At 47.3% G+C, this 27,494-nt stretch overlaps 1 protein-coding gene across 6 annotated transcripts; it reads right to left on the reverse strand.

The window, feature by feature from the left end:
- Positions 1–136: 136 nt before the first annotated feature.
- Positions 137–27,375, reverse strand: RTN2 (reticulon 2). Of its 6 annotated transcripts, none has more exons than XM_077286409.1 (10): positions 27,151–27,375; positions 21,851–21,901; positions 21,254–21,559; positions 19,600–19,677; positions 14,273–14,471; positions 13,853–13,991; positions 12,897–12,966; positions 12,672–12,718; positions 11,746–11,804; positions 137–379 (listed from the first exon to the last, which is right to left on the reverse strand). In XM_077286409.1, the coding sequence occupies exons 1-10, from the start codon at positions 27,197–27,199 to the stop codon at positions 337–339; spliced, it is 1,041 nt and encodes a 346-aa protein (XP_077142524.1). In that variant the 5' UTR covers positions 27,200–27,375; the 3' UTR covers positions 137–336. The 6 variants fall into 6 exon arrangements, with proteins under 6 accessions (XP_077142524.1, XP_077142523.1, XP_077142525.1 ...); XM_077286408.1 differs by having other exon boundaries at positions 21,836–21,901; positions 27,151–27,373; XM_077286410.1 differs by lacking the exon at positions 27,151–27,375 and adding an exon at positions 24,264–24,519 and having other exon boundaries at positions 21,836–21,901.
- Between the last annotated feature and the right edge of the window lie 119 nt (positions 27,376–27,494).

Raw genomic sequence — 27,494 nt, forward strand, 5'->3', positions numbered from 1 at the left:
TAGTCTAATGTGTATAGGGCCTTAAGGCGCCTTCATTTCTGACTACACAAAATTACGCCCCCGGATAGAGAAAATGAGACCCTGGTTTCTCAGGTTAGGGAATAGTCGGAGATCATTCACTGTTTATGACACAAAATTCAAATAAAAAAACTCAAAAATATTTAATTATCCCAAAAAACAGAATTATCAAATTATTGTCATGTGACTCTTTCTTTGTGTAACAACGATGGGCGTTTTCTGTGGGTTCCACTGGAAGTCGCTATCGATCAGGAGAACCATTGCGCCTGGTGTTGTGGCTGTAACTGGAGGGGTGGGGGGTGCAGCGGCCTTCAGTCCTCACTCCTTTTTGGTTCCTTGTTTTCTCAGCTGAGCTCGAAATCTGGAGTAAAAGAATAAAGGGTTAAAAATTATTCTAAATTGCTCCCTCTGCTGGTCACTGAGAGTACTACCAGGGCCACCATCTACTACATTATCTGTACTCAGAGAGATATCACTGTGGTGTTACATAGGACTGCAGGTGACATCTACTACATTATCTGTACTCAGAGTTATCACTCTGAAGTGTGTGGAGCTATGAATTAATCCAGAATGATGCACACAGACTGCACCCTGCCATCTGCCACCATCACACTCTCTAATCTAATCTGCATTTATCTATTCTCCCTACAGGTACGTCATCCAGCTTTCCACACTGACTTTCCCTACGTCTGTTCCTTGCATCCACTCTGTATGTTTTTCAACTAACCCCGGCTATACCCCCAATGTTATTTATGACCTCCTTGTTTAATTTGCCTTGATCATTCCGCATCTGGCTCACTCTTAGGGTATGTGCACACGTAAAATGGTCCACTGCGCATTTTTCCGCAGCGGATTTGATAAATCTGCAGGGCAAAAACGCTGCGTTTTTGCTACAGATTTATAGCGGATTTACCGCGGTTTTTCTGCGGATTTCACAACTGCGGTTTTCTATAGGAGCAGCTATAAATCGCTGCGGAATCCGCAGAAAGAAGTGATATGCTGCGGAATGTAAACCGCTGTGTTTCCGCGTGTTTTTTTCCGCAGCATGGGCACTGCGGATTGCGTTTCCCATAGGTTTACATTGTACTGTAAACGCATGGGAAACCACAGCTGCGGAAACGCTGCGGATCCGCAGCAAAATCCGCAGCGTGTGAACATAGCCTAAATCTCCGAGTACTAAAAAATACTCGGAGGACCGAGCGTGCTTGGGAAATCTCGAGTAACGAGTATATTTCCTCATCACTAGTGTTGAGCATTCCGATACCGCAAGTATCGGGTATCGGCCGATACTTGCGGTATCGGAATTTCGATACCGAGTTCCGATATTTTTGTGATATCGGAAATCGGAAGTTCCCAGTGTATGGTTCCCAGCGTCTGGAGGAGAGGAGACTCTCCTTCAGGCCCTGGGATCCATATTCATGTAAAAAATAAAGAATTAAAATAAAAAATATGGATATACTCACCCCTCCGGAGGCCCCTGGACCTTACCGATGTAACCGGCAGCCTCCGTTCCTAAGAATGAGGAGTTTAGGACCTGCGATGATCACATGAGCGGTCACGCGACCAATCACAAGCCACCAAGTCATCGAAGGTCCTAAACTCCTCATTCTTAGGAACGGAGGCTGCCGGTTACATCGGTAAGGTCCAGGGGCCGCCGGACGGGTGAGTATATCCATATTTTTTATTTTAATTCTTTATTTTTTACATGAATATGGATCCCAGGGCCTGAAGGAGAGTTTCCTCTCCTTCAGACCCTGGGAACCATCCAGGATAGCTTCCGATACTTGTGTCCCATTGACTTGTATTGGTATCGGGTATCGGTATCGGCGATATCCGATATTTTTCGGGTATCGGACGATACTATCCGATACCGATACTTTCAAGTATCGGAAGGTATCGCTCAACACTACTCATCACTACTGGTCATCTCTCCCTCCAAACTCCCCTTCTCCTCAGAACTGTACTCTACATACAATCCTCTGTCTCCAAACACAGACAGCCCCCTCATGTCCTCTCCTGCTCCCACCTGCTAACACTTTCTCTGCGCCTTCCTACTACTGGTGATATCTCTCCAAATCCTGGTCCTCCTCACCACATCCCCACAGTTAGTTCTACGTCCCATCCACGCTCTATCACAAATTTCTGTAACCTCTCTAACCTTATACCCATTCACCCAGACCCCGCTTCCCCAGTCCCACTAACAGGAGCTCTATGGATCGCTCACCCTGTCTGCAACAAACTTTCCTACATTCATGATCTTTTCATTATTAACAAACTTTCCTTCCTCGGCATCACTGAAACCTGGCTCACCCCTTCTGACACAGCCTCTCCTGCTGCAGTTTCGTATGGTGATTCCACCTTTCCCACACCCCCCTCCCAAAAAGCAAGCATGGTGGAGGAGTTGATTTTCTCCTTTCAGAAAACTGCTCCTTCGCCCAAATTCCACTGCTACCTTCTGTTACCCTCCCTCTCTTTGAGGTGCATTGCTCATCTACTCCCCTTTAACCCCCAATCGGCTGAAATTTACCGCCCCCAGGGCCAGCCACGACCTTCTTCATTTCCCCACTATCAACATGGGCAACTTCCCCACTGACACTTCCCTCTCAGCAGCCACTAAACTTCTATCTCTCACTTCCTCCTTTGGTCTCACTCAATGGTCTTCTGCAGCCACTCACAAAGATGGCCACACACTGGACCTCATCTTCACCCGCCTCTGCTCCCTATCTAACCTCTCTAACTCACCGCTCCCTCTTTCTGACCACAACCTACTCACATTCTCAAACACCTCAATCTACACTCACTCTCTGAATCCCTTCTCCCTCTTACAGACATAAATTCCTAACACAATGTGGATGCCGCTGTCGCTTTATATAAAACACAATAGCTGCAGCTCTCGAATCGGTCTGACCCCTCACACATACCAAAGCTCGCAAAATCAACAGACAACCCTGGCACACCAGCCTGACCAAATAACTAAGACCAGGGTTGATGAGCAGAGATGGAAAAGATCCCACTCCAATGAGCACTTCATCGCATTTAAAAAGTCCCTCACTACTTTCAAGGCCACACTTGCCACAGCTAAACAAACCTACTTCTCATCTCTCATATCCTCCCTGTCTCACAACCATAAAGAGCTATTCAACACTTTCAATTCTCTCCTCCATTCCCCAGGACCTCCTCCCTCCCCACTCATCTCAGCTGAAGACTTTGCCTCATTTTTTCAGCAGAAGATTGATAACATCAGAGAAAGGTTTGTTTTACAACCCCCAGAGTCCTTCCTCCTAACTGCTCAGCTCATCTCCTCCAAAACCAACTTCTCCAACATTATAGATCGACTCTCCACTCTACTCTCAAGATCGCATCTCACCACCTGTGCACTTGACCCGATTCCATCCCACTTCATCCTAAACCTCGCCACAGTCTTCACTCCAACCCTAACCCATCTCTTCAACCTATCACTAACAACTGGTGTTTCCCCCTTGTGCTTCAAAAATGCCTCAATCACACCTATCCTCAAAAAGCCCTCTCTTGACCCATCCTCTGTATCTAGCTATAGCCCCATATCACTTTTCCCCTATGCCTCAAAACTACTGGAACAACACGTCTATGTTGAACTGTCCTCCCACCTCTCTTCTTGGTCCTTCTGCGACCGCTTACAATCTGGCTTCTGAATGCATCACTCCACTGAAACTGCCCTAACTAAGATCACCCATGACCTACAGTACTAACCGCCACAGCCAAGCTACACTACTCTATCATCCTCCTCCTGGACCTGTCCTCTGCCTTTGACACAGTGGACCATTCCCTGTTATTAGAGACCCTCTCATCTCTTGGCATCACAGACTTGGCCCTATATTGGATCTCGTTATACCTAACAGACCGGACATTCAGCATCTCCCACTCACACACCACCTCCTCACATCGTCCCCTATCTGTCGGAGTCCCACAAGGTTCAGTTCTAGGGCCCCTGCTCTTCTCCATTTACACCTTCGGCCTGGGACAGCTCATAGAATCTCACGGCTTTCAGTATCATCTCTATTCTGACGACACACAGATCTACATCTCTGGACCAGATATCACCACCCTACTAATCAGAATCCATCAATGTCTGTCCGCTATTTCATCCTTCTTCTTCGTTAGATTTCTAAAACTTAATATGGACAAAACAGAATTCATCATCTTTCTCCCATCTCACTTGACCCCCCCAACAGACCTATACATTAAAGTATATGGCTGCCCACTCTCCCCAGTCCCACAAGCTCGCTGTAATCCTTGACTCTGATCTCTCCTTCAAACCACATATCCAAGCCCTTTCCACTTCCTGCTGACTTCAACTCAAAAATATTTCACGGATACGTACATTCCTCAACCAACAATCTCCAAAAACCCTAGTCCATGCCCTCATCATCTCCCGCCATGACTACTGCAACCTCCTGCTCTGTGGCCTCCCCTCTAACACTATCACACCCGTCCAGTCTATTCTAAACTCTGCTGCCCGACTAATCCACCTGTCCCCCGCTATTCCCCGGCCTCTCCCCTCTGTCAATCCCTGCACTGGCTCCCCATTACCCAGAGACTCCAGTACAAAAGCCTAACCATGACATACAAAGCCATCCACAACCTGTCTCCTCCATACATCTGTGACCTCGTCTCTGGTACTTACCAACACGCAACCTCCGATCCTCACGAGATCTCCTTCTCTACTCCCCTCTTATCTCCTCTTCCCACAATCGCATACAAGATTTCTCTCGCACATCCCCCCCTATTCTGGAACTCTCTAAAACAACATATCAGACTCTCGCCTACCATCGAAACCTTCAAAAAGAACCTGAAGACCCACCTCTTCCAACAAGCCTACAACCTGCAGTAACCACTGATAGACTAAACCACTGCTCGACCAGCTCTATCCTCACCTACTGTATCCTCACCCATCCCTTGTAGAATGTGAGCCCTCGCGGGCAGGGCCCTCTCTCCTCCTGTACCAGTCGTGACTTGTATTGTTTAAGATTATTTTACTTGCTTTTTATTATGTACACCCCTCCTCACATGTAAAGCGCCATGGAATAAATGGCACTATAATAATAATAACTGTTATGTGTGGTGTTACATAGGACTGCAGGTGACATCTACTATGTTATCTGTTCTCAAAGTTATCACTGTTATATGCGGTGTTACATGGGACTGCAGGTGACTACTACATTATGTGTAGTCAGAGAGCTATCACTGTTATCTATGGTGTTACATAGGACTGCGAGTAGCACTTTGTTCCTTGCAGTGATACAGTCAGCATTTTCCTCACTCGCTCCATAGATCAGTCATGATAAATCTGCTGCAGTCAGACCCGAGTGCAGTGATGGAAGGGGCTGGCGTCTTTATTCTTACATTCCAGGTACAGTGGCATGTAAACACCCCTTCCAACACCCCTGGTCAAAATTACTGTTATTGTGAATATTTAAGCAAGTTGAAGATGAAGTGATCACTAAAAGGCCTGAAGTTACAGAAAACACATTTACTTTATTTTTTTTTAGGCAAAAAATATATATTTATTTTCATCTTTTACATTTTCAAAATTACAAAAAGGAAAATGGCCCAATGCAAAAGTGTGTGCACCCTGCATGGTTAGTACCTAGTAGCACTCCCTTTTGCAAGTATCACAGCTTGTAAACGCTTTTTGAGGCCAGACAAGACTCAATTCTTATTTGAGGGATTTTCCTCCATTCTTCCTAGGAGAATTCCTCCAGTTCTGTGAGATTCCTGGGTCGTCTTGCTTCCTCTGCTATTTTGAGGTCTAGTCACAGATTTTCAATGATCTTCAGATAAGGGGACTGTGAGGGCCATTGTAAAACCTTCAGCTTGCACCTTTTGAGGTCGTCCATTGTGGATTTTGACGTGGGTTTAGGATCATTATCCATTTGTAGAAGCCATCCTCTTCATGTTTTCATCTTCATTTTTTTTACAGATGGTGTTATGTTTGCATCAAGAATTTGTTGAAATTTCTTTTAATCCATTCTTCCCTCTACCCGTGAAATGTTCCCTGTGCCATTGGCTGCAACACAACCCCAAGGCATGATTGATCCACCCCCAGGCTTAATGGTTGGCGAAATGTTCTTTTCCTGAAATTCTGTGCCCTTTTTTTGTCCATCTTTGATCATTGTGGCCACAGAGTTCTATTTTACCTCATCGGTCCACAAGACTTGTTTGCAAAATGCATCAGGCTTGTATAGATCTTTTTCATACTTCTGACCCTGAATTTTACAGTGAGGATGCAGGAGAGGTTTTCTTTTGATTACTTCCATGAAGGCCATATTTGGCCAGGTGTCTCTGAACAGTAGAACAATGTAATGTACCACAACTCTAGAGTCTGATGAATCTTTCTGAAGGTCTTTTGCAGTCAAGCGGAGGTTCAGATTTCCCGCTGTAGCAATCCTGCAAGCCGCTCTCACTGAAATTTTGCTTGCTCTTCCAGACCTTATCTTGACCTCCGCTTTTCCTGGTAACTGCCATTTCTTAGTTACATTTTGAACTGAGGAAAGGGCAACTTGAAAACGCTTTTCTATCTTCTTACAGTTATATGAAAAAGTTTGGGCACCCCTATTAATCTTAAGCTTAATGTTTTATAAAAATTGTTTTTTTTTTGCAACAGCTATTTCAGTTTCATATATCTAATAACTGTTGGACACAGTAATGTTTCTGCCTTGAAATGAAGTTTATTGTACTAACAGAAAATGTGCAATCTGCATTCAATCAAACTTTGACAGGTGCATAAGTATGGGCACCCTTATCATTTTCTTGTTTTAAATACTCCTACCTACTTTTTACTGACTTACTAAAGCACTTTTTTTTGGTTTTGTAACCTCATTGAGCTTTGAACTTCATAGCCAGGTGTATGCAATCATAAGAAAAGCTACTTAAAGTGGCCACTTGCAAGTTGTTCTCCTGTTTGAATCTCCTCTGAAGAGTGGCATCAGGGGCTCCTCAAAACAACTGTCAAATGATCTGAAAACAAAGATTATTCAACATAGTTGTTCAGGGGAAGGATACAAAAAGCTGTCTAAGAGATTTAACCTGTTAATTTCCACTGTGAGGAACATAGTAAGGAAATGGAAAAACACAGGTACAGTTCTTGTTAAGGCCAGAAGTGGCAGGCCAAGAAAAACGTCAGAAAGGCAGAGAAGAAGAATGGTGAGATCAGTCAAGGACAATCCTCAGACCACCTCCAGAGAGCTGCAGCATCAACTTGCTGCAGATGGTGTCACTGTGCATCGGTCAACTACACAACGCACTTTGCACAAGGAGAAGCTGTATGGGAGAGTGATGCGAAAGAAGCCGTTTCTGCAAACACGCCACAAACAGAGTCGGCTGAGGTATGCAAAAGCCCATTTGGAGAAGCCAATTTATTTTTGGAAGAAGGTCCTGTGGACTGATGAAACCAAGATTGAGTTGTTTGGTCATACAAAAAGGCGTTATGCATGGCGGCAAAAAAACACAGCATTCCAAGAAAAACACTTGCTACCCACAGTAAAATTTGGTGGAGGTTCCATCATGCTTTGGGGCTGTGTGGCCAATGCCGGCACCGGGAATCTTGTTAAAGTTGAGGGACGCATGGATTCCTCTCAGTATCAGCAGATTCTTGACAATAATGTTCATGAATCAGTGACAAAGTTGAAGTTACGCAGGGGATGGATCTTTCAGCAAGACAATGATCCAAAACACCGCTCCAAATCTACTCAGGCATTCATGCAGAGGAACAATTACACTGTTTTGGAATGGCCATCCAGTCCCCAGACCTGAATATCATTGAACATCTGTGGGATCATTTGAAGAGGGCTGTCCATGCTCGGCGACCATCAAACTTAACTGAACTGGAATTGTTTTGTAAAGAGGAATGGTCAAAAATACCTTCATCCAGGATCTCATTAAAAGCTACAGGAAGCGACTAGAGGCTGTTATTTTTGCAAAAGGAGGATCTACTAAATATTAATGTCACTTTTCTGGTGAGGTGCCCATACTTATGCACCTGTCAAATTTTGATTGAATTGCACATTTTCTGTTAGTACAATAAACCTCATTTCAAGGCGGAAACATTACTGCGTCCAACAGTTATTAGATATATGAAACTGAAATAGCTGTTGCAAAAAAAAAACAACAATTTTTATAAAACATTAAGCTTAAGATTAATAGGGGTGCCCAAACTTTTTCATATAACTGTATATCCTTCTCCTGCTTTGTGGGCCTCCACCATTTTCAGAGTGCTAGGCAGCTGCTTAGAAGATCCCATGGCTGCTGCTTTTTAGCACAAGGCTAGAGGAGGCTGGGTTTTTATAAAGCTGGGAAATTTACATCACCTGACCTTTCCTAACGATGATAGTGAACAAGCCATAACCCTAACAGGATAATTAAGGTCTGAAACCTGGGTCAAAATTAACAGAGGACACAAATCTCCAAGGGTGCTCAAACTTCTGCATCATCCCATCTTGCTTTTTGGAACTTTTAAAATTATATATATATATATATATATATATATATATATATATATATATATATATATATATATATATATATATATATATATATATATATATATACACATACACACATACAGTGGGGCAAAAAAGTATTTAGTCAGTCAGCAATAGTGCAAGTTCCACCACTTAAAAAGATGAGAGGCGTCTGTAATTTACATCATAGGTAGACCTCAACTATGGGAGACAAACTGAGAAACAAAAATCCAGAAAATCACATTGTCTGTTTTTTTTAATCATTTTATTTGCATATTATGGTGGAAAATAAGTATTTGCTCAGAAACAAACAATCAAGATTTCTGGCTCTCACAGACCTGTAACTTCTTCTTTAAGAGTCTCCTCTTTCCTCCCCTCATTACCTGTAGTAATGGCACCTGTTTAAACTTGTTATCAGTATAAAAAGACACCTGTGCACACCCTCAAACAGTCTGACTCCAAACTCCACTATGGTGAAGACCAAAGAGCTGTCAAAGGACACCAGAAACAAAATTGTAGCCCTGCACCAGGCTGGGAAGACTGAATCTGCAATAGCCAACCAGCTTGGAGTGAAGAAATCAACAGTGGGAGCAATAATTAGAAAATGGAAGACATTCAAGACCACTGATAATCTCCCTCGATCTGGGGCTCCACGCAAAATCCCACCCCGTGGGGTCAGAATGATCACAAGAACGGTGAGCAAAAATCCCAGAACCACGCGGGGGGACCTAGTGAATGAACTGCAGAGAGCTGGGACCAATGTAACAAGGCCTACCATAAGTAACACACTACGCCACCATGGACTCAGATCCTGCAGTGCCAGACGTGTCCCACTGCTTAAGCCAGTACATGTCCGGGCCCGTCTGAAGTTTGCTAGAGAGCATTTGGATGATCCAGAGGAGTTTTGGGAGAATGTCCTATGGTCTGATGAAACCAAACTGGAACTGTTTGGTAGAAACACAACTTGTCGTGTTTGGAGGAAAAAGAATACTGAGTTGCATCCATCAAACACCATACCTACTGTAAAGCATGGTGGTGGAAACATCATGCTTTGGGGCTGTTTCTCTGCAAAGGGGCCAGGACGACTGATTCGGGTACATGAAAGAATGAATGGGGCCATGTATCGTGAGATTGTGAGTGCAAACCTCCTTCCATCAGCAAAGGCATTGAAGATGAAACGTGGCTGGGTCTTTCAACATGACAATGATCCAAAGCACACCGCCAGGGCAACGAAGGAGTGGCTTCGTAAGAAGCATTTCAAGGTCCTGGAGTGGCCTAGCCAGTCTCCAGATCTCAACCCTATAGAAAACCTTTGGAGGGAGTTGAAAGTCCGTGTTGCCAAGCGAAAAGCCAAAAACATCACTGCTCTAGAGGAGATCTGCATGGAGGAATGGGCCAACATACCAACAACAGTGTGTGGCAACCTTGTGAAGACTTACAGAAAACGTTTGACCTCTGTCATTGCCAACAAAGGATGTATTACAAAGTATTGAGATGAAATTTTGTTTCTGACCAAATACTTATTTTCCACCATAATATGCAAATAAAATGATAAAAAAACAGACAATGTGATTTTCTGGATTTTTGTTTCTCAGTTTGTCTCCCATAGTTGAGGTCTACCTATGATGTAAATTACAGACGCCTCATCTTTTTAAGTGGTGGAACTTGCACTATTGCTGACTGACTAAATACTTTTTTGCCCCACTGTATGTATATATAATATATATATATATATATATATATATATATATATATATATATATATATATATATATATATATATATATATATATATATATATATATATATATATATATATATATATATTAGTATAAAAAAATAAATATAAGTTTTCTAACGCATCGGGTATTCTAGAATATGCATGTCCACGTAGTATATTGCACAGCCCACGTAGTATATTGGCCAGTCAGGTAGTATATTGCCCAGCTACGTAGTATATTGCCCAGCCACGTTAGTCACAGGTTAAAAAAGAAACATATACTCACCTTCCGAGGGCCCATTGTAGTACTGTCGCCTGTGTGCGGTGCACTCGGCAGCTTCTGGTCCCAGGGTTGGTATGAGCGCAGGACCTGTGAAGACGTCGTGGTCACATGACCGTGACGTCATCGCAGGTCCTTCTCGCGCAGGACTTGTGATGACGTTGCGGTCACATGACCGTGACGTCATGGCGGGTCCTTCTCGCATACCATCCTTGCCACCGGAACCTGCCGCTTGGATGGAGCGGTCACCAGAGCGTCGTGAGGAGCGGGAAAGGCGGCGGAAGGTGAGTATATAATGATTTATTTTTTAAATTATTTTTAACATTAGATGTTTTTACTATTGAGGCTGCATAGGCAGCGTCAATAGTAAAAACTTGGTCACACAGGGTTAATAGCGGCGGTAACGGAGTGAGTTACCCGCGGCATAACGCGGTCCGTTACCGCTGGCATTAACCCTGTGTGAGCGGTGACTGCGGGGAGTATGGAGCGGGCGCCGGGCACTGACTGCAGGGGAGTAGGGAGGGACTAATCGGACTGTGCCCGTCGCTGACTGGTCACGGCAGCCATGACAGGCAGCTGGCGAGACCAATCAGCGACTTGGATTCCATGACAGACAGAGGCCGCGACCAATGAATATCCGGGATAGACAGACAGACGGAAGTACCCCTTAGACAATTATATAGTAGATATTACTTTTTTTTCCTATAATACTAAGAAAATGTGTGATCTGTAACTTTAGGCCTTTTAGAGATCATTTTGATCATCTTGAACTTGCTGAACTGGTGACAATAACAGTAATTTTAGACCAGGGGTGCACAAACTTTTACGTGACACGATTTATAAAAGTCAGTGTGAGAACGCCGAGGTCCGCTGTTGCCCTGGGACGCTCCACATACACACGTTACCGTGATCAGGGGCCCCGATTAGTGAACAATACGCCGCTCTGAGCACAGAATAAAGTAAATAATCCGCAAAGCTGGAACACTTACCAAATAAGTCAGAAAATATTAGTTCAGGTCGCATAGGACCAACCTCGTCCCCCTCAGTGTCACTATCAGACCCCAATATGTAGTCACTGCTGAATGCAAATAAATCCTCCGGCCACTCAGCGACCACCATTACTGCACCACGGGCCGCAGCGGACGCACCCTACATGACATTCAGCTGCACTCATCCATCATCATCCGGGACCATCGCCGTCATTATGGCTGCAGATTTCAGGATCTTACTTTGCTCTAAATGCTGCAACTCGACTGGTGACCATGGAGACGTAGCGATCGACCAGAGCCTGCGGGGAGAGCGGAGATCTCAGCGTCTGCCTCCTCACTATACAGCTCTACTATGGGTGTCTATCACAGATCTATAGGTTTCCCATTGGTGTCCTGTTCCCAATAATTGCACATAATCCCTGTGCCCACGACAGCTGATGCGTCCCACTATGTCTATATGTCCCATGTGTCACACTATATCTCTATGTACCCGTGTCTATACGTCCCGCTATATCTGTGTACCCGTGTCTATACGTCCCGCTATATCTGTGTACCCATGTCTATATGTCCCCTATATCTCTATGTACCTGTCTCTATATGTCCCGCTATATCTCTGTACCCGTGTCTATACGTCCCGCTATATCTCTATGTATCTGTGTCTATATGTCCCACTATATCTCTATATACCTGTGTCTATACGTTCCGCTATATCTCTATGTACCCGTGTCTATATGTCCCACTATACCTCTATGTACCCGTGTCTATACGTCCCGCTATATCTCTGTGTACCCGTGTCTATACGTCTATGTACCGGTGTCTATGTCCCACTATATCTCTATGTACCTGTGTCTATACGTCCAACTATATCACTATGTACCCGTGTCTTAATGTCCCACTATATTTCTATATACCCGTGTCTATACGTCCCACTATACCTCTCTGTACCCGTGTCTATACGTCCCGCTATATCTCTGTGTACCCGTGTCTATACGTCCCACTATACAATTATGTACCTGTGTCTATATGTCCCACTATATCTCTATATACCCGTGTCTATACGTCCCACTATACGTCTATGTACCCGTGTCTATACGTCCCAATATATCACTATGTACCTGTGTCTATACGTCCCATGATATCTACAGGTATTTGATGTCTGTACTCACCTGGTTGTGCTTGTACATGACTGGAAATGTGAAGACCCCAATCACCACTGGAACAGAGAAAAGAAAATGAATACGACGACAAAGAACGTGGGGACCTTGCACACAAATATACCTGTACTGTATACAACAGGAGGTGTACACCCTGTACGCAGCCCCCTCTCTTCATACCCCAGTACCTCACTGTGCACAGGAGGGGACACCGCAGGTGAGCGGTCGGGGTCTTACCAAGGAGCAGCAGGGTCAGTCCATTAACCACAGCGCCAACATATGTGAGGAGGTAGAGGAGGAGCAAGAACTACGGGAAGAAATGGGGGAAAGTCAGGGAGCCCTCCACAGGCATGGGTGTGAGGTGTAATGCATACATCGCCCGGGTGACACAAGTATGACAGGGAAACCTATCAGGCCTTATTTACGCGCCCATGTCCATTTTTCCATCCTATTTTCAGATGTCAAAACGTTCTTTTCATGGACCGGTCTCCTCTGTGCGTTGCCACATTAACTCATGGGTGAGTGCGCTGTGCACATGGAGAGCACGAACACCGTCATGAGAACGAGGCCTTAGAAGGAATCCATCACCACTGACCACTGCACGATGTAGGGGCAGAGACCTTGATTCCAGCAATGTATAATTTAATGGGCTGTTTTCTGCGGTTTTCTCTGCTGCAGATCTAGCAGTTCTCTGAATGCCGAGCCCTGTATAACCACGCCCACACCACTGATTGGCAGCTTGCTGTGTGCACTGTGCATAGGCAGAAAACAACCAATCACTAGTGGGGCGGGGTTATGCAGAGCTCATGAATATGGAGGAGCACATGGCAGCTGGTTTGCTGGTCATCTAGTGATAAATTACTGTTGATAAAATGTCTGCAAGCAGCCCGATAAGTGACACATAACTGGAATCAGGATATCTGTCTCTACATCATACTACTCTCAGATTAGATGGCATAAACCTGGTGACGATTCCCCTTAAAGTGGTTGTCCAGGCATATACGATTATCAATATGATAGGTCAACAATATTTGGTCAGTTAGGGTCGGACACCCGGCACCTCCACAGATCATCTGTGACCGGGATGTAAACAGTGAACGGAGCTGAACTATACGGCTCAGGCGATGAGAAGCCATCAATATCAGGTGTCTGGGCGAGTACATGAGAAAAGCGAGAGTCACAGGAGCCTTTACCTTCAGGGACTCCTTTGTGTCCTGCACTAAGAAGAGTCTGCGGAGGGTGGAGAGCGCAGCGGAAGCGAGAACGACAAGACGGGCAGCGACCACCTCCACCTGCTGGGGCGGCAGAATGGGCTCCATGTCCAGGTACTTCCTGAGGAGAGGAAAGCGGATATCAGACTGTAAGGGCCTGTTCTCACGCTGCAGTTTTTCTGTATTTTATTGTCCAGGACAAAACGCAGCATTTTACAGGACCAGTGAAGTAAAGGAGATTTCTCAAGTCTCCTGCGCACGCTGATACATGAGTAGCACACGATATACCCCCCCCACTAAGCTGAGAACCCCGACACTGCTACATACAGTAACACACTGACACCGCAGGGCTCACGCTGAGCTGCCCCCACAGCGGTCCGCTGGTTATATCCCCGCACTCACTGGAAGGGATTCATTCCGTCCCCCTTCTTCAGGAGTTTGCAGTAGAGCCGTATTATGAATGTTGCGCTGAGGACGAGGAGACAGGAGTAGGAGATGATGCTGATCACACTGAACTGGATGAGGCACAGCAGGCACACGGTGAGACCGGTGAGACAGCCGGCAGAGAGAGTGATGTCTCGCCAGTATAAGAGGTCTGCCACTGAAAGAGAGAGGCAAGAAAGAGTCAGCACAGGCACAGAGAGCGAGGTAGAGGTCAGCACAGGTGCAGAGAGTGACGTAGAGATTAGCACAGGCACAGAGTTAGGTAAGCGTCAGCACAGGCACAGAGAGCGAGGCAGAGATCAGCACAGGTGCAGAGAGTGACGTAGAGATTAGCACAGGCACAGAGAGTGAGGTAAGCGTCAGCACAGGCACAGAGAGCGAGGTAGAGGTCAGCACAGGTGCAGAGAGCGAGGTAAGTGTCAGCACAGGCACAGAGAGCGAGGTAGAGGTCAGCACAGGTGCAGAGATTAGCACAGGCACAGAGAGTGAGGCAAGCGTCAGAACAGGCACAGAGAGCAAGGTAAGCATCAGCACGGACGCAGAGTGAGGTAAGCGTCAGCACGGGCGCAGAGAGCGAGGTAAAGATTAGCACAGGCACAGAGAGCGAGGTAAGTGTCAGCACAGGCACAGAGAGCGAGGTAAGCGTCAGCACGGGCGCAGAGTGAGGTAAGCGTCAGCATGGGTGCAGAGTGAGGTAAGCGTGAGCACAGGCGCAGAGAGCGAGGTAAAGATTAGCACAGGCACAGAGTGAGGTAAAGATTAGCACAGGTACAGAGAGTGAGGTAAGCGTCAGCACAGGCACAGAGTGAGGTAAAGATTAGCACATGCACAGGGTACGAAAACAGTGTCATCGGAGGTGCACAAAGAGAGGTAAGCGTCAGCAGAGGCAAAGAGAGTGAGGTAAGCATCAGCGTAGGCACAGAGTGCGAAAACAGTGATATTGGAGGTGCACAGAGAGACATAAGCATTAGCACCGGCACAGAGAGAGAGCAAAAACAAAGTGTCAGAGTGAGGTGTCAGCAGAGGCAAAGAGAGAGAGGTAAGCATCAGCAAAGGCCCAGAGAGCGAGGTAAATATTGGCACAGGGAGAGAGGTAAGCATCAGCATGGGTGCAGACAGCATGTGAGGAAAGCGTCAGCACGGGCACAGAGCATGCAGAGAAAGCATCAGCACAAGTGCAGAGAGTGAGGTAAGCGTCAGCACAGAAACAGAGAACAAGGTCAACATCAGCAACGAGCGGGATAAGCGTCAGCACAGGCGCAAAGAGCAAGGTAAGTGTGAGCACAGGACCAGAGAGTGAGGTAAGCATCAGCACAGGCACAGAGAGAGAGGTAAGCATCAGAACGGGCGCAGAGAGCGAGGCAAATGTCAGCACGGGCGCAGAGAGAGAGGTAAGCGTCAGCACGGGGCAGAGAGAGAGGTAAGCGTCAGCACGGGGGCAGAGAGCGAGGTAAGCGTCAGCACGGGGGCAGAGAGCGAGGTAAGCGTCAGCACGGGGGCAGAGAGCGAGGTAAGCGTCAGCACGGGGGCAGAGAGCGAGGTAAGCGTCAGCACGGGGGCAGAGAGCGAGGTAAGCGTCAGCACGGGGGCAGAGAGCGAGGTAAGCGTCAGCACGGGGGCAGAGAGCGAGGTAAGCGTCAGCACGGGGGCAGAGAGCGAGGTAAGCGTCAGCACGGGGGCAGAGAGCGAGGTAAGCGTCAGCACGGGGGCAGAGAGCGAGGTAAGCGTCAGCACGGGGGCAGAGAGCGAGGTAAGCGTCAGCACAGGGGCAGAGAGCGAGGTAAGTGTCAGCACAGGGGCAGAGAGCGAGGTAAGCGTCAGCACAGGGGCAGAGAGCGAGGTAAGCGTCAGCACTGGGGCAGAGAGCGAGGTAAGCGTCAGAACGAGCGCAGAGAGCGAGGTAAGCGTCAGAACGGGCGCAGAGAGCGAGGTAAGCGTCAGAACGGGCGCAGAGAGCGAGGTAAGCGTCAGAACGGGCGCAGAGAGCGAGGTAAGCGTCAGAACGGGCGCAGAGAGCGAGGTAAGCGTCAGAACGGGCGCAGAGAGCGAGGTAAGCGTCAGAACGGGCGCAGAGAGTGAGGTAAGCGTAAGTGCAGCGCCCCAGGGTCCTGGTCGTTGCAGAAATATCATTCTCCTCTAGGGGGGAGTGATGTTACGTTTGGAGGCAATAAAGGAAATCTCTTTACCAGGTACCACAAACATACAACACATTTCATACTCCAGTCCACCAGGGGGAGCTATGCTCCTATTTATTAGTGCACTCTTCACACTTAGATAAAACTGGTGGCCTGGAGAGGAAGTTAGGCAGTTGCTGGCTGAGCTTCGGCTCAGGTAGTTGGTCTCTGACAGGGGTGGGAGCCTGTTAGAGGCCTAGACAGAAGGTCACGGAGCTGCGCCTGCCCCACGTGCGGCAGTTCCTAAGAAAGGACACGAACAGAGAACTGTATTGTAGAGAGGGTGAGAAAGAAGTCATAGCAAAGGAGTGGATACCAGAAGAAGTTCTGCCCTGCACAGGCTGCCTCCTTCTAAGGCGCAGGATCCCGGTAGCCGGAACACCGAGGGAGCAACAGTCCTTTATGCCTTGCTCCAGAGACCGGCAGGACAGCTAATTGCAAGTTACTGATCCACCCTATACCCAGGAGGCAAGGTGGAACCCACGAGAGGCCGGGGCATGATAAAGTCCCTGTAAAAAGCCTCAAGCCACCGGTCATACGGGTTTCTCCTATCCATCTGGGGGACAGAGAGAGAGATAACATCGATAACATTTACAACATCTGTGAGGACCTTATGAAAGGCTCAGCAATAAGGTACTACAACACCCAGGCGCTAGAGGAAGGCTACTGATTTCCACCTGGATAAGGGGACTCTGGATTTGCCTCCAAACCGGCCGGACTCTGCCTGCCCTGTGATCTGGTGCTCTGGACTGTGGATGCTGAAGCCTTCAGTAAAAGGTAAAGAGACTGCAACCTTGTGTCCTCGTTCTTCACTGCGCCTCACACCATCCACCATCTACACACTGGGAAGCCCTGGGGGCATACTTCACCTGTGGGAAGGTATACTATCTAGCTGCCATAACATCACCCCAGCAGACCCCCTTAAAGCAGCGTCGGTCACCCTGACCGAATACCACAGGTGGCGTCACGAAGATATCACTTTAAAGACCTTTCCCTTTAACTCGGACGTTCCCACGGGCCACGGACCAGGTCAGCCACCGTGACATCCCCCTGCGAACCGAAGGACCCGGTACCAAGTACCCCTAGCCCTAGATGGGGCGATCCATAAGCATGGGCACAGAGTAGCGAGGTAAGCATCAGAACGGGCGCAGAGAGCGAGGTAAGCGTCAGCACGGGCGCAGAAAGCGAAGTAAGCGTCAGCACGGAGGCAGAGAACGAGGTAAGCGTCAGCACGGGCGCAGAGAGCGAGGTAAGCGGCAGCACGGGCGCAGAGAATGTGAGAGAAAAGTATCAGCAGAGAGTAAGGTACGTGTCACAGCACAGGAACAGAGAGCGAGGTCGACATCAGCAAAGAGCGAGGTAAGCGTCAGCACGGGCGCAGAGAGCGAGGTAAGCGTCAGCACGGGCGCAGAGAGCGAGGTAAGCGGCAGCATGGGCACAGAGAGCGAGGTAAGCGGCAGCACGGGCGCAGAAAGCGAAGTAAGCGTCAGCACGGAGGCAGAGAACGAGGTAAGCGTCAGCACGGGCGCAGAGAGCGAGGTAAGCGGCAGCATGGGCGCAGAGAATGTGAGAGAAAAGTATCAGCAGAGAGTAAGGTAAGTGTCACAGCACAGGAACAGAGAGCGAGGTCGACATCAGCAAAGAGCGAGGTAAGCGTCAGCACGGGCGCAGAGAGCGAGGTAAGCGTCAGCACGGGCGCAGAGAGCGAGGTAAGCGTCAGCACGGGCGCAGAGAGCGAGGTAAGCGGCAGCATGGGCACAGAGAGCGAGGTAAGCATTAGCATGGGCACAGAGAGCGAAGTAAGCATCAGCACGGGCGCAGAGAGCGAGGTAAGCGGCAGCACGGGCGCAGAGAATGTGAGAGAAAAGTATCAGCAGAGAGTAAGGTACGTGTCACAGCACAGGAACAGAGAGCGAGGTCGACATCAGCAAAGAGCGAGGTAAGCGTCAGCACGGGCGCAGAGAGCGAGGTAAGCGTCAGCACGGGCGCAGAGAGCGAGGTAAGCGGCAGCATGGGCACAGAGAGCGAGGTAAGCGGCAGCACGGGCGCAGAAAGCGAAGTAAGCGTCAGCACGGAGGCAGAGAACGAGGTAAGCGTCAGCACGGGCGCAGAGAGCGAGGTAAGCGGCAGCATGGGCGCAGAGAATGTGAGAGAAAAGTATCAGCAGAGAGTAAGGTAAGTGTCACAGCACAGGAACAGAGAGCGAGGTCGACATCAGCAAAGAGCGAGGTAAGCGTCAGCACGGGCGCAGAGAGCGAGGTAAGCGTCAGCACGGGCGCAGAGAGCGAGGTAAGCGTCAGCACGGGCGCAGAGAGCGAGGTAAGCGTCAGCACGGGCGCAGAGAGCGAGGTAAGCGTCAGCACGGGCGCAGAGAGCGAGGTAAGCGTCAGCACGGGCGCAGAGAGCGAGGTAAGCGTCAGCACGGGCGCAGAGAGCGAGGTAAGCGGCAGCATGGGCACAGAGAGCGAGGTAAGCATTAGCATGGGCGCAGAGAGCGAGGTAAGCGTCAGCACAGGCATATGGTCATTATTCATCACTGTTCCTCGGGAGGAAGACTGCGCTGTGCGTGGATCTCTTCGCCCTCTATCATGCGACGCTGGGTGATGACATCACAGCGATATTATACCGGATACATAATCCCAGGGATGTGTGTAATAATTAGTAGTTTCACTACTGGACTATCAGTGACGGGGCCCCACACTCCTGTCTTACAGAGCTGCAGGGCAGTCAGGGGCCCAGGCCTGGCTTCACTTCCACCAAGTTGGCAAGTAATAAGATGAATACATGTGGCCCATCTACTCCACAAGCCCCGATCCTCGGCCCCAGGGAGGGCCATCAGCTATAAAGGAGACCATATTACCACCTCTTACAGATTCCAGAATTAAGTGAACCTCAAAAGATCCTCCCTGCGTTTCCCAGATATTGGGCTGCTGGGTGGTGGATGGGAGCTGTGGGACCCCGACCATTTTACAGGAGGGACCTAGATACAGTAACTGACAGGCATGGCTGTGGAGGAGCCTGGTCCTGTAAGGGGGGTCTCACGCTGAGACTGACATACGTGACCCTTTTGTACCCATTTTTCCCCATTCTCGGCCTCCACCCCTCACTCACCCGCTTTCCTCATGGTGTCCTCCTGGTAGCTGCTCCGGGTCTGGGGTGACAGGTGGTGAGAGTCTCTACGACCAGCGTCTGTGAGGGAAGAAGAAGACACTAAATATAGACGGACAGGGACAACCCCCCTGAGACGAGCAACAACCTCTGTCCTGAGAACCCCCCACTGTGGCCAGAAAAAGCCACGGAGAACAGCTGTCCACACCCAAGGCCAGCTGCTGCCCACCCCATGCCCCCCATATGCCAGCACCACACCGACTGTAGTGGGCGCCTCGTGCCCCGGGGGGGTCGGCACTTACATATTATAGAAGGTTTTATCAAAGTAAAGGCAAAAAAGTAGTAAGTGCCCCCCCCCCCCCCCCAGCAGTGGTGAAGAAGCTAAGGACAAAAGGAGAACCCCATAAATCGCCTCCGTTATCCCACCTCCTGGCCCAGCTGGGAGAGGTGAGAACAGCAGCCAGAGATTCCCTTCATTCATAGAAGCTTATACAAAGCTGGCGGCTTATAGAGATCACAGACCGCAGGTGGCGATAAGCTGCAACAATGGAGGGCGAGCCAGGAGAAAGCCATTGTATCTGTCCCCATATACCAGACATACGAGCAATGTGTATAATCACTGATAACGAGGGACCAGCATATAGCTGCACTCACTGTTCTGCTGTTGCTGTGTACACACATTACATTACTGATCCTGAGTTACCTCCTGTATTATACTCCAGAGCTGCACTCACTATTCTGCTGGTGCAGTCACTGTGTACATACATTACATTACTGATCCTGAGTTACATCCTGTATTATACCCCAGAGCAGCACTCACTATTCTGCTGGTGCAGTCACTGTGTACACACATTACATTACTGATCCTGAGTTACATCCTGTATTATACTCCAGAGCTGCACTCACTATTCTGCTGGTGCAGTCACTGTGTACATGCATTACATTACTGATCCTGAGTTACATCCTGTATTATACTCCAGAGCTGCAGTCACTATTCTGCTGGTGCAGTCACTGTGTACATACATTACATTACTGATCCCGAGTTACATCCTGTACTATGCTCCAGAGCTGCACTCACTATTCTGCTGGTGCGATCACTGTGTACATACATTACTGATCTTTAGTTACCTCCTGTATTATACCCCAGAGCTGCACTCACTGTTCTGCCTTTGCAGTCACTATGTACATACATTACATTACTGATCCTGAGTTACATCCTGTATTATACTCCAGAGCTGCACTCACTATTCTGCTGGTGCAGTCACTGTGTACATACATTACATTACTGATCCTGAGTTACATCCTGTATTATACCCCAGAGCTGCACTCACTATTCTGCTGGTGCGATCACTGTGTACATACATTACTGATCTTTAGTTACCTCCTGTATTATACCCCAGAGCTGCACTCACTGTTCTGCCTTTGCAGTCACTATGTACATACATTACATTACTGATCCTGAGTTACATCCTGTATTATACTCCAGAGCTGCACTCACTATTCTGCTGGTGCAGTCACTGTGTACATACATTACATTACTGATCCTGAGTTACCTCCTGTATTATACTCCAGAGCTGCACTCACTATTCTGCTGATGCAGTCACTGTGTACATACATTAGTGATCCTGAGTTACCTCCTGCATTATATATGTCTCACCCATTGTGATCCCTGATACTCTTGGCTGAGGCTTCTCCACTAGTGTCTGTTCCTCATAGTTCCTCGGGGGCAGGGCTTGTGTGATCTGACACGCCTTCTCCAAAAGAACATAGGTCACAGTCTCCTCTTCTGGTTCCACTTTCCTTGGTAACTGTCCTCGGCTCAGACCCCGTCCTCTTCGGGCCCTAACTGTGGGACGAGTTAATGGGGCTGAGCTTCCAATGGTAATGTAAGAGAAGGTTGGCTCCTGAGGTGAAGGTAAGGGCCACAGATCAGCCAGGGTCACCGTGGCATCATCGAGGTCACCTACAACAAAGACAAGACGGTAGAATCAGAGCAGCACTGAACATGTGGCTTCATGACAAGCCCTCATCTATCAGTACAGCTGCCATTGGTGCCCATAGCAACCAATCACAGTGCAGCTTTCATTTTACCTGAAAATGTTTAAAAACGTTAGCTGAGCTGTTGGGTTTGATAAATGTCGTCCAGTACTGTGTTTACAGGGAGGAGGGGCCATTCAGAAGGGGCGGGGCTACAAATCAATAGTGCATGTCACGTGACTAGTTTAGAGGACACACATACACATGGAGTCTTTACCATCTGGAGGGCAGGAGTCCGGGGTGCTGGAGGCAGTGGATGGAGCGTCCTCTGCAGGAGAAGCACAGACATTACAGGCACAATTTGGATAATTTTGGGGTAAGTTTTATTTGAATGCACGAGTCCAACCACCGCCATGCAGGCAGCTACACTGCACCGCCCCCACACAGGCACCTGCACGGCACCGCCCCCACACAGGCACCGCCCCCACACAGGCACCTGCACGGCACCGCCCCCACACAGGCACCTGCACGGCACCGCCCCCACACAGGCACCTGCACGGCACCGCCCCCACACAGGCACCTGCACGGCACCGCCCCCACACAGGCACCGCCCCCACACAGGCACCTACACCGCCCCGCCCCCACACAGGCACTTGAACTAATTTACTGCTTCATTACCATAGACGCTAATTTTACAAACACACAGGCAGCACCGCTAATATATACACACACAGCAATGCTAATACACAGATATATACACACACGGCAGTGCTAATACACAGATATATACACACAGACCCACTAATACACAGATATATACACACACGGCAGTGCTAATACACAGATATATACACACAGACCCACTAATACACAGATATATACACACACGGCAGTGCTAATACACAGATATATACACACAGACCCACTAATACACAGATATATACACACACGGCAGTGCTAATACACAGATATATACACACAGACCCACTAATACACAGATATATACACACACGGCAGTGCTAATACACAGATATATACACACAGACCCACTAATACACAGATATATACACACACGGCAGTGCTAATACACAGATATATACACACAGACCCACTAATACACAGATATATACACACACGGCAGTGCTAATACACAGATATATACACACAGACCCACTAATACACAGATATATACACACACGGCACCACTAATACACAGAAATATACACACAGACCCACTAATACACAGATATATACACACACGGCAGTGCTAATACACAGATATATACACACACGGCACCACTAATACACAGATATATACACACACGGCAGTGCTAATACACAGATATATACACACACGGCACCACTAATACACAGATATATACACACAGACCCACTAATACACAGATATATACACACACGGCAGTGCTAATACACAGATATATACACACAGACCCACTAATACACAGATATATACACACACGGCAGTGCTAATACACAGATATATACACACAGACCCACTAATACACAGATATATACACACACGGCAGTGCTAATACACAGATATATACACACAGACCCACTAATACACAGATATATACACACACGGCAGTGCTAATACACAGATATATACACACAGACCCACTAATACACAGATATATACACACACGGCAGTGCTAATACACAGATATATACACACAGACCCACTAATACACAGATATATACACACACGGCAGTGCTAATACACAGATATATACACACAGACCCACTAATACACAGATATATACACACACGGCAGTGCTAATACACAGATATATACACACAGACCCACTAATACACAGATATATACACACACGGCACCACTAATACACAGAAATATACACACAGACCCACTAATACACAGATATATACACACACGGCAGTGCTAATACACAGATATATACACACACGGCACCACTAATACACAGATATATACACACACGGCAGTGCTAATACACAGATATATACACACACGGCACCACTAATACACAGATATATACACACAGACCCACTAATACACAGATATATACACACACGGCAGTGCTAATACACAGATATATACACACAGACCCACTAATACACAGATATATACACACACGGCAGTGCTAATACACAGATATATACACACAGACCCACTAATACACAGATATATACACACACGGCACCACTAATACACAGAAATATACACACAGACCCACTAATACACAGATATATACACACACGGCAGTGCTAATACACAGATATATACACACACGGCACCACTAATACACAGATATATACACACACGGCAGTGCTAATACACAGATATATACACACACGGCACCACTAATACACAGATATATACACACATGGCACCACTAATACACAGATATATACACACAGACCCACTAATATACAGATATATACACGCGGCAGTGCTAATACACAGATATATATGTACACGCACCGCTAATACAGTCAGAGCATCAGACACTACTGTACTAGTGTGACGGTCGCACATGACATGCGATAATCTGGGTGACCGTCACACGAGGACGCCACGCTCGCTCTCTATAGGATACACCCATATGCAGCCCCTACATAATAGACAATGATGGAGGAGGCGCGCACCTGCACTCGCAGCGACACACAATGATACAGCAGGCGACACTTACTGCAGTGTGTGAACGACAGGACGTGTCCCATATCCGCTGTCTGCCGGTGACACCCATACAGACCCACAAGAGCGCACCCCACAGCGTGTTGTCTCCCTGCCTAGCATCTCATTGTGGAGCAACCTGACACACACAACTCACAAACACAGGGAGGAGCGAGCGCAGCAGACAAAGGCCTGAGAGGGGGCAGGAAATGACTGCACACAGCCATTCATGGACCAACAGTAAGAGAGACAAGGGACAGCTCCACCCCACAGTCCTGTCATCAGACGTCTGCACACCGCTATACTACAGTCATACGACTCCATACCGCTATACTATAATCATACGTCACCGCTATACTACAATCATAGGACTCCACACCGCTATACTACAATCATACGTCACCGCTGTACTACAATCATAGGACTCCACACCGCTATACTATAATCATACGTCACCGCTATACTACAATCATAGGACTCCACACCACTATACTTCAATCATACGTCTCCACACCCCTATACTACAGTCATACGTCTCCACACCGCTATACTACAGTCATACGTCTCCACACCGCTATACTACAGTCATACGTCTTCACACCGCTATACTACAGTCATATGTCACCGCTATACTACAATCATAGGACTCCACACCGCTATACTTCAATCATACGACTCCATACCGCTATACTATAATCATACGTCACCGCTATACTACAATCATACGTCTCCACACCGCTATACTATAATCATACGTCTCCACACCGCTATACTACAGTCATACGTCACCGCTATACTACAATCATAGGACTCCACACCGCTATACTTCAATCATACGACTCCATACTGCTATACTATAATCATACGTCACCGCTATACTACAATCATACGTCTCCACACCGCTATACTATAATCATACAACTCCACACCGCTATACTACAGTCATACGTCTCCACACCGCTATACTACAATCATACGTCTCCACACCGCTATACTATAATCATACGACTCCATACCGCTATACTACGGTCATACGTCTCCACACCGCTATACTACAATCATACGTCTCCACACCTCTATACTACAATCATACGTCTCCGCACCCCTATACTACAATCATACGTCTCCGCACCTCTATAGTACAATCATACGTCTCCACACCGCTATATTACAATCATACGTCTCCACACCGCTATACTTCAATCATACGACTCCATACCGCTATACTATAATCATACGTCACCGCTATACTACAATCATACGTCTCCACACCGCTATACTATAATCATACAACTCCACACCGCTATACTATAATCATACGTCTCCACACCGCTATACTATAATCATACGTCTCCACACCGCTATACTATAATCATACGTCTCCACACCGCTATACTATAATCATACATCTCCACACCGCTATACTACAGTCATACATCTCCACACCGCTATACTACAATCATATGTCACCGCTGTACTACAATCATAGGACTCCACACCGCTATTCTATAATCATAAGTCTCCACACCGCTATACTATAATCATACGTCTCCACACCGCTATACTACAATCATACGTCTCCACACCTCTATACTACAATCATACGTCTCCACACCTCTATTCTACAATCATACGTCTCCACACCTCTATACTACAATCATACGTCTCCACACCGCTATACTACAATCATACGTCTCCACACCGCTATACTATAATCATACAACTCCATACCGCTATACTAGTCATACGTCTCCACACCGCTATACTACAATCATATGTCACCGCTGTACTACAATCATAGGACTCCACACCGCTATTCTATAATCATACGTCTCCACACCGCTATACTATAATCATACGTCTCCACACCGCTATACTATAATCATACGTCTCCACACCGCTATACTATAATCATACGTCTCCACACCGCTATACTACAGTCATACGTCTCCACACCGCTATGCTACAAACATACATCTCCACACCTCTATACTACAATCATACATCTCCACACCGCTATACTACAATCATACGTCTCCACACCGCTATACTACAATCATACGTCTCCACACCGCTATACTACAATCATACGTCTCCACACCGCTATACTACAATCATACGTCTCCACACCGCTATACTACAATCATACGTCTCCACACCGCTATACTACAATCATATGTCACCGCTGTACTACAATCATACGTCACTGCTGTACTACAATCATAGGACTCCACACCGCTATTCTATAATCATACGTCTCCACACCGCTAAACTATAATCATACGTCTCCACACCGCTATACTACAATCATACGTCTCCACACCGCTATACTACAATCATACATCTCCACACCGCTATACTACAATCATACGTCACAGCTATACTACAATCATAGGACTCCACACCGCTATACTACAATCATAGGACTCCACACCGCTATACTACAATCATACGTCTCCACACCGCTATAGTACAATCATACGTCTCCACACCGCTATACTACAATCATACGTCTCCACACCGCTATACTACAATCATACGTCTCCGCACCGCTATACTACAATCATACGTCTCCGCACCTCTATACTACAATCATACGTCTCCGCACCTCTATACTACAATCATACGTCTCCGCACCTCTATACTACAATCATACGTCTCCGCACCTCTATACTACAATCATGCGTCCCCGCACCGCTATACTACAATCCTACGTCTCCGCACCGCTATACTATAATCATACGTCTCCACACCGCTATACTACAATCATACGTCTCCGCACCGCTATACTATAATCCTACGTCTCCGCACCGCTATACTATAATCCTACTTCTCCGCACCGCTATACTACAATCATACGTCTCCGCACCGCTATACTACAATCATACAAATTGACCCCTCACCATTATGGATCTGTACTATGCAGTGTTGGGGGCCTGGGTGTGGCGCCATTTGCTGCTCTGTGCTGTATACGGCACTCTCCTCCTATTGTACTTCAGTAATGTGGCATCCAATGTAGCAGCCATTATTTCTGTTGTTTTCCCACCGTCATGGCCGCCGTGCTACTGGTGTGAATGCAACTTATGGATATGAAGCCATGTTGTGACAAAAAGCGGCCACACCCCACCCACACATGCAATCCATGAAGGCGGCCATATTTATAGTTTTCCATGTGTGGTTTTTATTCACGTGGTGTATTTGCTACAGTGATCACAAAGCAGCTTTCCAAATATTTTACTAAAGAAAA

This window comes from Ranitomeya variabilis, chromosome 2, assembly GCF_051348905.1.
Source record: "Ranitomeya variabilis isolate aRanVar5 chromosome 2, aRanVar5.hap1, whole genome shotgun sequence".
NCBI lineage: Eukaryota > Metazoa > Chordata > Amphibia > Anura > Dendrobatidae > Ranitomeya > Ranitomeya variabilis.

What these genes read in the sequence shown, in the direction of transcription:
- RTN2 (XM_077286408.1), bottom strand. Translation starts at nt 27,199, where the DNA reads ATGGCGCCACACCCAGGCCCCCAACACTGCATAGTACAGATCCATAAT. An exon ending in CATAGTACAGATCCATAATG is followed by an intron (nt 21,902 to 27,150) that starts GTGAGGGGTCAA and finishes CTTCTCCTGCAG; the next exon opens with AGGACGCTCCATCCACTGCC. An exon ending in GTTGCAGCATTTAGAGCAAA is followed by an intron (nt 380 to 11,745) that starts GTAAGATCCTGA and finishes CTTTTACTCCAG; the next exon opens with ATTTCGAGCTCAGCTGAGAA.